The sequence below is a fragment of the Arachis ipaensis genome, chromosome B5 (assembly GCF_059453495.1).
Source record: "Arachis ipaensis isolate K30076 ecotype BB chromosome B5, ASM5945349v1, whole genome shotgun sequence".
NCBI classification, from domain to species: Eukaryota; Viridiplantae; Streptophyta; class Magnoliopsida; order Fabales; family Fabaceae; genus Arachis; species Arachis ipaensis.
This window is the reverse complement of record NC_142440.1, coordinates 97525605-97539930: the sequence shown is the minus strand read 5'-3', so window position 1 is coordinate 97539930 and position 14326 is coordinate 97525605. Positions and strand designations below refer to the sequence as shown.

Below are 14326 nucleotides of genomic sequence, written 5' to 3'. Positions count from 1 at the left end.
AGCCCTAGGAGAAGCGTTCTTTGCCTGACATCCAGCCCTAGGCAGCGACAGATGCGCTCTTCGCCGTCGCCATCTTCATTTTCTTCGTAGAGACAAAAGCTATTTTTCTTCAGTGATTCTGTAATTTTCATCTACTTAAAGCATTTTTTGTTTCTTTCATTCTGTGATTTTCTTTGATTTTATTTGAATTTCAGTCAATTATCTTGTGATTTTACTTCATATATATATATATCCTTCTGTTTTTTTGGTAATGCAATGGCTAAAAAAATTGGAATTGAATATTTGAAGTTAATTGTTATGTTGTGAGGATATATGGTTATGGATAGTTGAATATTTGAAATATTAATTTTTGAATATTTGAAGGATTTGGTTATGTTTTTTATGAAGGTTGAGGTGGGTTTGTAGAAGATCTTTTATGGTTGATGGCTGGGTTGTGAATTTTGTGTAAATTTTATTTTTGGATTAGTGATGGCCGAATGTAAATTGCTGTTTGATGTGGCTGGTTGATTAATTTGGTATATGGTTGTGTTCAAATTGGAAGCACGAATATGAATGTTTTTATGGTTTGAGTAATTTTTGGTGTTTGATTGATTTGATTTGGGTATAGATTATGAACTTATGAGTTATGACTAAATATTGTTGGTGATGAAGATTATGATTGTAATGATAATTGAAGATTTTTGCTTATTTCTCTGAATTTTTTACTTTTTAAAGAATCGGCGGATATCCGCGGAGACTCCAATCCCCGGTGGATACGGGGTCCCCGTTACCCGTCGCGGGGATGGGGCAGGGACGGGGACGGATTATGAATGGCAGGGACGGAGGGCAGGGGGCATGTCCCCGCCCCCATGGGACCCGTTGCCATCCCTAATATCTCTCTCAATCTTCATCCTCTCAATTTCATCCTCTTATCATAAATATCAAATCAATCTCAAACAAACCTCTTTGCTTCAATTTTAGTTTAGATTTTGATATTACAGAAGACAGTCAACACTTAAACCAAACACGATAAAGAGCCTTGAATTCTATGTTAATGGACGATCCAAATTGTCAAATAAGAGCTTAGAGAGAGAGAGAGAGAGAATTGCTTATAAAATTATTGCTAAATTTTCAAAAATGTACCTCATACGTAGCTAAATTTTCAAAAAATGTAAGATCAATTGAACAATAATGTTTGACAACTAAGACTGAATTGCTTATAAAATTATTGCTAAATTAGTCCTGAACTTTTTAAAAAATTAGCTACCAGAAATATATTCATGCAAATCACAAACTTCTAAGAGTATTTTTAAAATTTGTGACAAACTTAAAAAACAAATATTTTTTATCCTAATTTAAAAGAATATTTCGATTTTCAATCAAAACATTAGTAACTAATTAAATATTTGATTCTTACTAAATTCATGGAAAAAGTAATAGATTGCCATGAACTGTAAAGGCACAAAAGCGTTCACATTCAGAAAAATGTAACATTATTATATTTAAGAATCCTAAAAAAGCACATTAAACAACAAAGACCCACATGTAACAAGCGCCAAGAACTATGTACTTATGTGATTCACAATAAAAAACATCATATTAAGAATAAAAACCGAGGAAACAATTATCCAAAAATAAGGTCAACTGTACAGGTCAAGTTCAATGGCTAACAACCAACTTCTAAAAATATGGAAAAGCTTCCAGAAAAAAAATCATCTATATAGTACAAGGTAAACAAATAAACAATAACGATTCGTACTTCAAATTTTCCGACCAATTCACCAAATATACACTGCCATGGCCGCCAATATTGATATTCCAGTCCAGACTGCTAAAACAGTTTATCTTTACCATTCATCCATCTCTCAGTTATTTGCAAGCAGCAAACAGCAAGCTTCATTTGTATTTTCTAGTCTCATACCAAAGAAATTTGGCATACTAAACTTCTGGTGCAGATGTTTTCTTCCCATGCTTCTCATCTTCAACATCCTGAAAATTTCCCATAACATAATGAATCGAGATCGAGTCTTATAAATAAAAGACGTTGCAACTACAAAATTTTAGCAAACTTAAAGTCAAATGCCTATCTATCCCTATTTGCTCTCTATCTTCTTTTGTTTATAAAACACTTGATTTATCTCCATCAAGTTTCTATTCGCAAATGACCAAATCAGTTCTACAAAATATACATTTATACTATTAACTGATTTTCTTTTTATTTATTTGCAAATGAAAAAATAAAATAAAAAGTACTTACAGAATTTCCAATCTTGTCAAAATCATCATCATCGTCATCAAAGCCGTCCGCCCCGCCATCTAAAAGAGAAACAAGACACCCTCTAAGGAATTTGTTACAGAATACAGGACTTTATATTGAAACTCCAGTCACTAATCTCAGCAAGAAACCAAATGCTCAAGAAACCATTACACCTTAAAGATGAACGCTCTTAAAACAGAAAAGTGAAAGAATAGATGCCATATATCATTCTACAGAATTGTAACCTCCATCCCAAAACCTAACTAACTCATTGCTTACCTCTCATTCTTCACTATTCACTTGTATGGCATACAACCTCTAGCATTACCTATATTAGCTTCTTATGCCCTTGCCATGCAAACAAGGTAGATATTCCCCATGTCCCTCTTCCCCTTACACATATATCTCGTGGTTTAGCATAGAGTACTTAACATAATCAATAGGACGTGAAGATAACCAAAATCAGAGGTCATAGCAAATCATGACAGATAAACCTAGGAGCATAATCATGAAACACAATGTGGCCAAAAATTTCAAAATCAAGTCAACTCTCGGTAATGATAAGGCTAGGTGATTGATGGTGAACTGCCTAATGCTTTTGCATAAATTCCTACTGAACTGAGATGCGAAATTCAATTGTCTTACTAGACAGCTTGTTTCTGTATTGAAATCTTAAAAAAAATGAGTGATATACCTGGACCTTCATCACTGTCTTCAAGATCTCCAAGAAGAAACGTATCCAAGTCTTGCTCAGTAGAAGATGTCTTTGAAGATTTACTCTTCACATTGTTCCCTGTTGCTTCTACCTTTCCACTTCCTCCAGTAATTGTAGTTTGCTCTAACTTAGCCACAGTTTTATCTGCTGCATCTCTGAGCTGAACCTCCTCCATATATTTTTTCTCATACCTGATTGTATCATGTTAATATGAGGCTAACTTAAAAATGTTGTGTGCATGCATGCATGTCTATTTTTGGATATGTTCAACTTAAAAATGATGCAGCCAAAAGCAATGTCTGAATTGCAAAGATTAGATCACAATTTTCATTCTTGAATAAATAGAAAATACAGCTCTACTAAATTGATTAATATTTAACAGTTAAAGCTTACTCTTAACATGAATAAAGAAAGATGTTATCTGTAAGAAAAATTGATTTGAAGAAAAGGATGCTTATAAGATTATGTTGTTTTCACCATTTTCATTATGAAATCTTGAAAATAGGAACTCAAATGAAAATAAGATAATACTTCTGTGGAATTAATAGTGAAAAAACATATCAATGGAATTGAAACCATTGCAAAAACAAACTAAATGCTTCATATTTCAAAGGTAGATTCCATGGCACAAATTCCATTCCTAGGATAAATAACAGAATAACCCATTTGTACAACATTAAAATTATCAAATTGAACAAGTTGTTCCTCCAGCTTACCTCCTTCCTTACAAAGTGAATTTATTCATGTTCAAAAAGTTTGATTTTATAACACATAATAAAAGCCAGCAGAAAAGATTTTTATAATTCAAAGAATAAGGAAATGTACAGGGGGTGACCTAAAAAAATATTTCATAAAATGAACACTATTTCAACATCATTAAGATGGTTAACATAAATAAATCTTTATAACATGATGATATGAATTATGATACTTACGGTGCCACATGCGTGTTTACAAGAGTAAAATAAATCTTCCAAAAGTGTCGTTCTTTCATAGTACGAGGACATAATTCATATCTCAGCCTTGAAATTTCCTGAAAAGAAATATTGTTACAATTCTAAAATTTTATATTTGCTAGCCAATGTTGATTACATTTTCAATACACAGTTTCACTTTTAAATACTCGTGTTATATTGCATTCTCATGGTAAATGGTAACAGCGTACAAATACATCATTGCCATAATGCCATATAATGAAAGCCAGGTGTTACTTCTAAACAGTATCAATTCAAGGAAAACTAACTCCATAGCATGTTTGGAATATGGTATAGCTCAGTGTTTTAAAATATTGGTTATGGCGGCGCCATACAGAGGCCACGGCAACGTGGTTTTCACGGCGGGTGAAAAGGCGGGTGAAAAGGCGGCTGCAATTGCGGTGGCGCCATGGCGGAACGCCATTGAAATGGTGGAAATGGCGGGGGTTTTCGGATTTTTTGAAAAAAATTGGGGGTAATTGGGTAATTTAGGAAACCCTAAGTGATACCTGTGTAACCCTAATTAGCCTCTGTTATTCAAAAACTTCTCTTCCTCTCTTATTCATGTCAAAAACGGTTCTCCGTCTCTGTTCTCTCTTCTCTGTGCCTGCCGTCGGCGCCGATCTTCGCCGCTGCCCGTCGCTGTTCGTCGCCACCCATCGTTGCTGGTGGTCGCCACCCGTCGCCGCTGGTGGTTGCCGCCGCTCATCACCACAGTTCCCTCTCGTTCTGTTTTGTAGTTACATACATTCCCTTTTTTTCTTCGTTGTTCGTTCAGTTCATCGTCTCCTTCTCTTCCCATATAAACCTCTCTTCCTCCAATTTTTTTCCGTTCAGTTCAGTTCACTATGTCAACTTCCAGACCATCCCCTGATTCTAATACCCCTGCACATGTCCCTGCCCCTGCCCCTGCCCCTGTCTCTGCTGGTCATGCTGCCGGCACTGCTCCTGCTCATCCTGCAGCTGCTGTCCGTTCCAGTAGAATTGAAGCAATGGGGGGAAATGAGCGTACGGCAAATACTAGAAGAAGACAACAAAATATAAAAAGGAAACAACTTGCAGCTCCAAAGAGTGGACCAAGTTCATGAGAGCTAGAATTTAGATGGTTTATTTCATCATTCTTTAGTTTAAAGACATGATGAGACAATGGCTTTCGTCTTTCTTTTAAGTTTTTAGTTTTTATGTTCTATGTCTTATGTTTATTTGCTGAATTTCCTATTATATTTGCTGCATTAATTGGATGTCTTATGACTAGAAAAATGATTATATAGATTAGATTTTATAGTTTATTATATTTGCAATTTTGCTGCTTGTTTTTTTGTACATATATATGCATTTTTTAGGTAATCCGCCATTTCCGCCATTTTCCGCAACGCCATCCGCCATTATTTTACGGCGGATTTTTGGCTCACCGCCATGAGCCGCCATCCGCAATCAAAAACTATGGTATAGCTTAGGTTGTGTTTAATGCAGCTTATAAATAAATAAGCAAAAGCCAACTAAGATATTTTGGGGGAAAGAAAAAAGATCTTTTCTTAAAATTTAAGTTAAATCAAACATGTATACACCATATAGCCGGCAAATGTATGATGGTGAGAGTACAACAACCAGAAAAATAAAGAATGGAAAAAATAGGACGTGATGGCATGCATCTCTGAAGTATTCATCATTATTTGGCTTGAGCCTCAAGATTTACACTTCACATGTCTTTCGCACAATTGCAAAGCAAACACGTGAATTGAGATGCATCATAAAGCAATCACGCTTGACAATACACAGTAGACACTACAATTAAGAGATGGGTAATTTCACTTCTCTCACTGTCTTTCATCCTCATTGAATCAAATGCGTGAAAAAACCACCACATGCTTATTACAATCAACAAATTATACAGCAACCGAGAAAGCGTGCAACACAATTCCTCACATTAAACCCAATCAATTTCGTGACAAAGTCCCACTTAATCTAAACACACATCAACAAACTTAAAAAAACAAAAAATAAAAACCAGCTGAAAATATCTATAATATATATTATAAAAAATTGATCGGGTTTACATTCAGTGAGACTTTGTCACGAAATTGATTCGGTTTAATGTATATATATTATAAAAAAATAAGTAACACAAATGGTAATCAACACATGAAAAATCGATTATCAATAACAATAAAAAGGAAATGAATTACGGGGAAAATGCTGAATTTACCTTAACAGTGATAAGAACAAGTGTGGCATGTTTCTCTTGAAAATCATTGAGATCCTTCCGCACATTATTGGAAGCCACAGTGGGCACATCAGAGGCCTGCGGTTCATCTACATTAACCAAATCAACTCGCTCAAAACCAAAACAAAAATGGAGAATCAAATCATAGGAAAAACAATACAAAAGGATCACAATTTTTTATTTTATTTTCTGATTATAAAAAACTTGCCGAAACTGAGGGGAAAGTTCTGGAACGTGGTGGAAGTGAGTCCTCTGACGAAGGATCTGAGATCATCGGTGACGCCGAACTTCTCGAGGTCGTCGTCGTTGGGAAGAGACGGTGAGGAAGAAGAAGGCGCGGCTACAGCTGCGGCAGATGATGCGGTGGCAATGGCGGCGGAGATTTGGGGAGGAATGGTGATTCCGTCGGAGAGGGTCTTGATGCTGTCGGCGTGCTTGGCGGCCTCGGCGGCAATGGCGGCCTTGATCTCTTCGGCTCTCTTGGAGGCCTCGGCGGCGAGCTCCTTGGACTTCTTGGTGGTCTCGGAGACAAGATCGGCGAACCTAACGGAGGAAGTGGTGGCGGTGGCGGAGGAGGAGACGGCGGCGCCGATTTCTTGAGACTTTTTGGCGGCCTCTTCGGCGAAGATCTTAGCTCGCTTCCACAGGTCCTCCATTGTTGTTAGAGGTATGAGAGAGAGAGAGAGAGAGAGAGAGAGAGAGAGAGAGAGAGAGTTGAAGGAGGAGGAGAAGGAAGAAGAAGAAGATAGCGGAAGAAGGAAGAGCAACCGAAAAAACTTAAAAGAGAAATAAAAGATTGGGGGCTAAGGCATTACATAAGATGAGGGGTTTAATTTCCATTTATTTGTTAGTTATCAATAGGGAAAAAATATTTTTCACAAAAATGTTAGGTGTTCAAATACTTTTAGCAACTAAGTTTAATAAAACCTAAAAATTAATAAAAAGTCACAAAAAAAGGGTTAAAAAATTTAAATTTGGAAAAAAATGTGAGTTTTTGCTGAAAATGGAACTTTTTGGTGTATACACAAGTGGATGAGCATTGCAAATACAATAGGTGCAACACGCAGGTTACGTGCTGACTCAGCATGTATGCTATGTGATGGACACGTGGCACAATCAAAAGCTACATGTACCCTGCATGCTGTCCATGTGGCGAGCATCTAGCCAACACGCACCTTGCGTGTTGGAAACGTGTCAGGCATGCAAGCAACACGCATCCTACGTGTTGGACACATGCCAAACGTTGGTTAGATGGCTTTGCAACTTGAAACCTACGACTTGAGTCATTTGCCTATAAAAACGGAAGCTCGCTACTATTTTACTGCATTGCGAGAAAGGTGTTTTCCTCTACTTGTTGGTGTCATGGAGAGCACTGTAAATATAATGGTTTACCACAACGGTGAGATTATACGTAATACATATGAGGGCGTGAGCTTTGCTTGTGAGAGTACGTTTAGGTGTTTTCTCTACTTGTTGGTGTCATGGAGGGTACTACAATATAGTGGTTTACCACAACGGTGAGGTTATACATAATACATATGAAGGAGTGAGCTTTGCTTGTGAGAGTACATTTTCGTGTGTGGTTCCGTGCACTATAACGTTCGCAAAACTGCAGTATGGCTCTGTCAGAGCATAGAGAGTGATATTTTAAAGAGGGTGCAACATTCTCTACCGAAGTCCGACTGTCGTATTTGGTGGCCTAAAACAGTTTGAGGTTATGCCCATCGTTGACAAAACAAGTATTCGGCGGATGTTTCATATTTACCAGCAAACTCAGGTGCAACATCCAAGGATTGAGTTGTATATTGAGTTTATACATATAACTGTAAGATGATAGAACTGAAGCGTACAAAGGAATGAACAATGATAGCGACGAGGAGTTTGAAGCTACATATGAAGCCAGTGATGAGGACGAGGACGGCGATGGAAGAGGTGAGGCAGTCGCGGAAACTTTAGTGGTTCCACCTGCAGTTAGTCAACTGATGGACATTCCACCTTTTTATGCGTAGCTTAGATCTTGACGCCATGCATGCACTGGAGTTTCCCGAATATGTGGACATAGGTACGTGAGCAGTGGGTAGTATGTTTCCTTAATTTTGTTTTGACGAATTGATGAGCGACAATTTATTCTTTTTATAGGTGTTGCTGACCTTGTGGACAGCGAGTTCAGGATCGAATGGAATACGGTTCTAGAAAATCAGTCATTGTGGCAATTCGGAGTTACACTATCTCTAAAGGAGTCAATTACATTGTTTATGAATCTGAGCCACAGACGTTCTATGCAAAATGCAAGACTATTGGACGTGGGTGCGATTGGCTTATCCAAGTCAGCTTGATACAGAATAAAGCTTACAGGGAGATTCGGAGATATAACGGGAGATACACATGTTCCATGGGAATGATCTCACAGGATCACTCCAAGTTTGACTCGGACACGATTGCTAAGGCTATGATGCCATTGGTTGAATCTGACCCATCCATAAAGGTGAAATCTGTAACGACCCAACTTCCAGAACGTCATGATCGTACCGAAAGTAAGGCGTTACCAACCTGCTTTCCTTTATTAACTATTTACTATTGAGCCTTTAGTTCGATATCACGATTTAGTTTTATAGAAAATTCCAGAAAAATTTGCTTTTATTATTTAAAATCATATAACAAACATTTCAAGTAATGATAATCACATAATTATTAATAATAGTATTATTATATAAAAGAATTTAAATAAAATTCAGGTACAACTCCTATCCCTCTGCATAAAATAAAAACCTTAAGCAATAAGGGCGAGAGAATTCTATGAAAGAAACTCAAGTCATAAACTTAATTCGTAAATAAATTCTAACAATCGCCCGCAGCTTCAAACTGAGTCTTCGAACCTGTATCACTGAAAGGGTGGAAGATTTTGGGGTGAGAACAAACCACACGTTCTCAGTAGGGAATGGGAATGCCGTAAAAGTAATGATTAACATGCAAATAATTAACATACTCAAGGAAGCTATATTTTTATCAAATATTTTTGAGAATACTTTTGGTTTTACTTTAATTAATTACCTCCTTCAAAATCTCTAAACTCAAAACAAATTCTAGAATATAAAATTGGTCCCATTAACAATTTATCAGCCACAAACAGCATCGCTCAATCATTACAATAACTAAATAAACCAGCAACATAAGTAATACAGCCGAACCAAAATTCATGAATATCACTCCTCAGTACTTTACTAAGTTCACAACTTCAACAAAAATATTCAATCAAACACACAAGCAAGTCAGCAAAACAAATAGTACAATCACAAGGAAAAAAAAGATAAGCAACACAATCAAATGCAAATGCACAAACAAGGATGATGCATGTCTAGCCCTAGTGCAGGTAATGAGCTCATCTGTCGGTTACTAACCCACTTCCGACGTTATCCAACAACCTCTGTCTGGATAAGGCTTTCCTATTGGCTATACCCCTGTGTACAGGAAATAACCCCTCTGCCACCACAGGGTCCACTGCACGCATGAAATAACACATCTGCCACTGCAGGGATGTACGCCGACACACCTTCTGTATACAGGAAATAACCCCTCTGCCACTACAAAAATGGAACAGGTGGTCATGGTACTTCTGTAGCAGGAAATAACTCATCTGCCTTACAGAAATAAAATATGGATCTGTACCGTAGGAAAGCGTTCTCAGTGATCACTCCATTATCTATCTGACTGCCTCACTGCAGCAGATGATCATACAAGTATATCTGGAGTTGCCTTAACGCAACAAATGAATAAACACATCTCTTGGGTTGCCTCAAGCAACAAATCATCACATAATCATTCTCATTATCATCATTCATTATCATTCTCATTATTCATCATCACTTTGACATTCTTATGCAGTACCTCTTTTTTTCTCTGTTCACTTATGCTATTCAAATTCAATCATACTATACAAACTTTACATCTTTCATTTTTACAACATCTTTAGCTCAAACCATTTCTCTTCATCATTCGGATTCAAATATTATAAAATTCACCAAACTCCTGAAAAGTAATCCTTTATTTCAAGCCCAAATCATAACCCTTTTCATATTGAATCAAACTCAACATAATTCCTTTCTTAAATAATTCAAATTTGAAACATAAACCTTTTCTTGGTAATTCCAAATTCAAAATAGTATAATTCTTCTCTTATTTAGATAAAACTCAAATAATATAATTTTTCAAGTTCAAATTTTCTAAAATGACTTCTCAAATAAAACCTCAGGTTTTTATAAAATTTCGACAGCACCTCTCCTAAAACTCGGATTTAACCACCCTTACGGGTTCCCTCTTTCTCAACATCTCATCAAACCTTTCTCAACAATTTCCACAATAATATATTCTCAAAAATATTTGATAATAGTATAGAAAATCTATTTCTCAAATTCCATATCCAAGTAATCACCAAAACATCGGCAATCTAATTTCAGTTTTATTTTTAAAATATCAAACGAATTCGGAATTACGCAAACCTTGTATCCATGCGACCGTCTCGGATTAAGCTTTCTATTAAACCAAAAATCACAATTTTTCGCTGGCTCTAGCTTTAGAAATATAAGCAAAACCGTGACTGCTCTGTAGTATCTTAAAACCAGAAGACAGCAGCAGCGTATAATATTCGAAATTTCATATAAAATCCAAATTAAATCCAACCACCTTCAAAATTAATGTGGTTAAACATAACTTATCCAAATTTCTTTCTCAATTAGTTCCAAGGTCATACCATTTTTAATGAAGGAGTTATGTAGCTTGGAAGTTAAGTAATTTTCTGCTGAAATCTGTTTTACAAATCATTGAACACAACCTCTTCCAAGTCCCATAACTCACTGATTAAAACATGGAAAACCCTAAAATTTAAATCATATATACTAACCATACTCAAATTTTACCTCCAATTGGTTGCATCTCAATATAATTCCAGAATTAAAAATTATAAAGGCTCAAAGTTACTGATTTAGAAAACAAAACCTGATTTTTACTGCATAATACATCTTACTTTAAAAATTCATATCTTTAAAACCACAACTCTAACAATTCTAAATTTTTATGAAATTAGAATACTAAGACCAGAGTTTCATTTAAAATTGGTTCCATTTCAAAATTCAAACTGGGGAATTTTTAATAGAGGAAACAAGTTGCTGCTCTCTTAAGCGTCCTGCAGAAAACTAGATTTGGCATTCCTAATTCAAAAATTTACCATAAATCATAAACTTAATGAAAAAATCCTCAAGTTCACCAGTCCAGCTTCCTATATTCCAAAGCTTAATCCAGACTTGTTCCCATGCAATTCCGATCATCACAGAATTAGTTTTAGATTTTCAAAGTCTCCGGCTTTATTTAAAAGTAATGCAGAAAATCAAGTTTTACATTTTAACTTTGAAAAATCTTAACTAGTTCTATAGTTAATGCAAACTTCCCAAAATTGAATCCCAACAACAACTTTAATTACAGTTTACTCAGCCTTTACTCTCATATCATTTCGATTATCGTTGAATAACTGATTCACTTCCAAAGTCATCTTTTAATCTCAAAAATCAGATTTTCAGCAACTAGTTCAACATTTTAAGATTCAATCTTCCAATTATTCCTTAAGCCCAACTTCAATTAATCACTAACTAAACCCATTACAATAAACTAACTCAACAGTAATAGTTTCAATTTGACCCATCAAAATACCAAAATCACAATAATCTCTCATCAAACAATTTATAATTCAATATCACAAAATCAACAAATTCAACCAAAGTTCCAATAAAAAATCTCAATCATTCCAATCATAATTTCAGCCACAAAACTCAACTAATTCAGTATAATCATATAAAGTCCGAGCTTTTCAATAATTCCATCCATATCAGAGAAAACAATATCAATTACAACTTCAAACACTCACAACAAAGCCTAAAGACATTCGCAGCCTTAACCTGAATTCAATAATCCAATTGAAGCACTAAAACATCATCAAACTTACTCCAAATTTCACAACCTCAAACCAAGCTTATTTCTATCAATTAGTCTCTCATAACAACAAAACTAATTACATTCACAGCAATAATCAAAACTCAATTCATCAGTTATCCGTACCACAGCTTTTCAATAATTAACTCGGCATATTTCAATTTAATAAACTATACTAAATTAATCATTATTCACAACAGCATCTAAATTCAATCACAGCTCAGAATAATCACAACAACTAACTAATTTCAAATGCATTTCAAATCATTCGTGTCAATTAAGAAATTTTTAACCATTTGCACTTATCCAAATAACTTTGTAGGCATTCTAAATTAAAAACGTTAAATCCCCTACCTCAGAGTGTCAAAATTTGCAGAATTTAAACGCAACACACCCAGTATTCCAAATCCACAGCAGCAGTGGTAGTTTTGGCATCTCTAATCGACAACAGTGGCATTGTGTCAGACTTTGGCACCCGTTCTGTTCTTATGGCAGCCATAGTGGTGGTCCTGGGCAGCTCCGGTGGCAGTGGAAAGCCTTAGTGTCAGCCAAACAACGATGGTAACGGCTCATAGTGGATCTAGAGCAAGGACAGAGCAACAAAACCAACAGTTCCCGCAGTGGCGGTGGCTTCTTCTCAGATTCCAGAAACTAGAAGCAGAGGTAGAACTGGCGAGCGCTCCTCCTCCAGCGGCGGCTTGGTGAGACGCGGCAGCAGCAGAGTGCGGCAACGGCGGCGCTGCAGCTCAGTAACGGCTACGCGGTGGCAGCTCGCAAGGATGGCGACGGCAACCCGCAGCGCTGACAGCGACAAGGCTGGTCGCGGCTTCTCTTCGTGCGTCTCTCTCTCTTCGCGATTATGTTCCCTCGACGGAGGCTTGTGGACGGATCGGCAGTAACGCAAGCTTGTGGCTCCGTGGACGGGACGGCACTATGAAGCAGCTCGACGGCAAGCTCCAGGGTGGCGACAGCGACGGCAGACAACATCTCTTCTCTCTCGGACGCAGGCTCTCTCCTCTCTACCCTTCACGCTTGACGGCAACCGCTCAGTGGAGGCGACGGCGTAGGCAAGACGTGGCGGTGGCGGCGACGGTGGTACCAGGCCGGCGACACTCTTCTTCCCTTCCGCCAGCGCTATCTCTTCCTCTGGTCCCCTCTCTGCGCGTGTGTGTTTGTTGCGTTGAGGGAGGGTGAGGCTGCGGCTGTGTGGTGTAGAGGAGGGGGTTAAGGTCTCTGATTGGGAATTAGGGTTAGAAATTAGGGATTTTATAAAGAAATATGGATGGATATGAATAGATATTTTGATAAAATTGGAGGATAGACTAATTTTAAAACCAAATATACTTTATTAAAAATATTTAAGAACATTTTTTATCAACATATTTCTAAGCTCAATCAATTATTTCTAATTTAAAATATAAAATGAACATATTAATCACATTTTTATAAAATATAGTTGAAACTTAATATTAATTATTCAAATTGAATGATATAACTTTCTATTATTTTTCTATCACCGAAACTTTAATTTCAATTTATAAAATAACTAATTATAATAAAAATTATACATAAATATTAATTGACTTAAACTTAAAGTATTTATAAAAATCAAACTAATCATTTCTAATAAATTAATCTCTAAGAGTACAAATTAATAACTTAATTCATTCAAAATAGAATTTATTTAAATTAAATTATATAATTCTTCTTATTTTTCAATTACCAAAATTATAATTTCAATTATACCAAATATCTAATAAAGATTATATAAAAATTCTAATTAATTTAAATTCCAATTATCAAGAAATTCTATTTAATTACCTTTAGCAAAATAATTTTCTTAAAATAAATCACAAATAACTAATTATTTGATTTTCAAAAACTAGGGTTGTTACATTCCACTCACCTTAGAAAAATTTTCGCCCTCGAAAATTGCTAGAATAAAATAAGTTCAAACTGAAATCAAAGAAAGCAGAATATATGGACAGAAACATAGGCATTGCCAAGGATGAAAATTCAAAGAGTTACGTAAGAAATCAGATTCATAGGCAAGCAAAGGTATACAAGAATGACAAGGTATGGTTGGAAAATAATCAAATCACATTCTAAGGAGAAAATTCAAACCAGAGAATTCCAATGAAAGCAACAAAGAAAAGGATAGCACGAGTTCATGTGGCACGAATAAAGATTATACATCG

The 14326-nt window shown here is 36.1% G+C and overlaps 1 protein-coding gene across 1 annotated transcript; it reads right to left on the bottom strand.

Moving 5' to 3' along the window:
- Positions 1 to 1557: 1557 nt before the first annotated feature.
- On the bottom strand, positions 1558 to 6966 carry LOC107643728 (uncharacterized). Its single transcript, XM_016347453.3, has 6 exons — positions 6358 to 6966; positions 6132 to 6238; positions 3887 to 3984; positions 2931 to 3142; positions 2237 to 2295; positions 1558 to 1968 (listed from the first exon to the last, which is right to left on the bottom strand). The coding sequence occupies exons 1-6, from the start codon at positions 6803 to 6805 to the stop codon at positions 1918 to 1920; spliced, it is 975 nt and encodes a 324-aa protein (XP_016202939.1). The 5' UTR covers positions 6806 to 6966; the 3' UTR covers positions 1558 to 1917.
- Positions 6967 to 14326: the final 7360 nt, after the last annotated feature.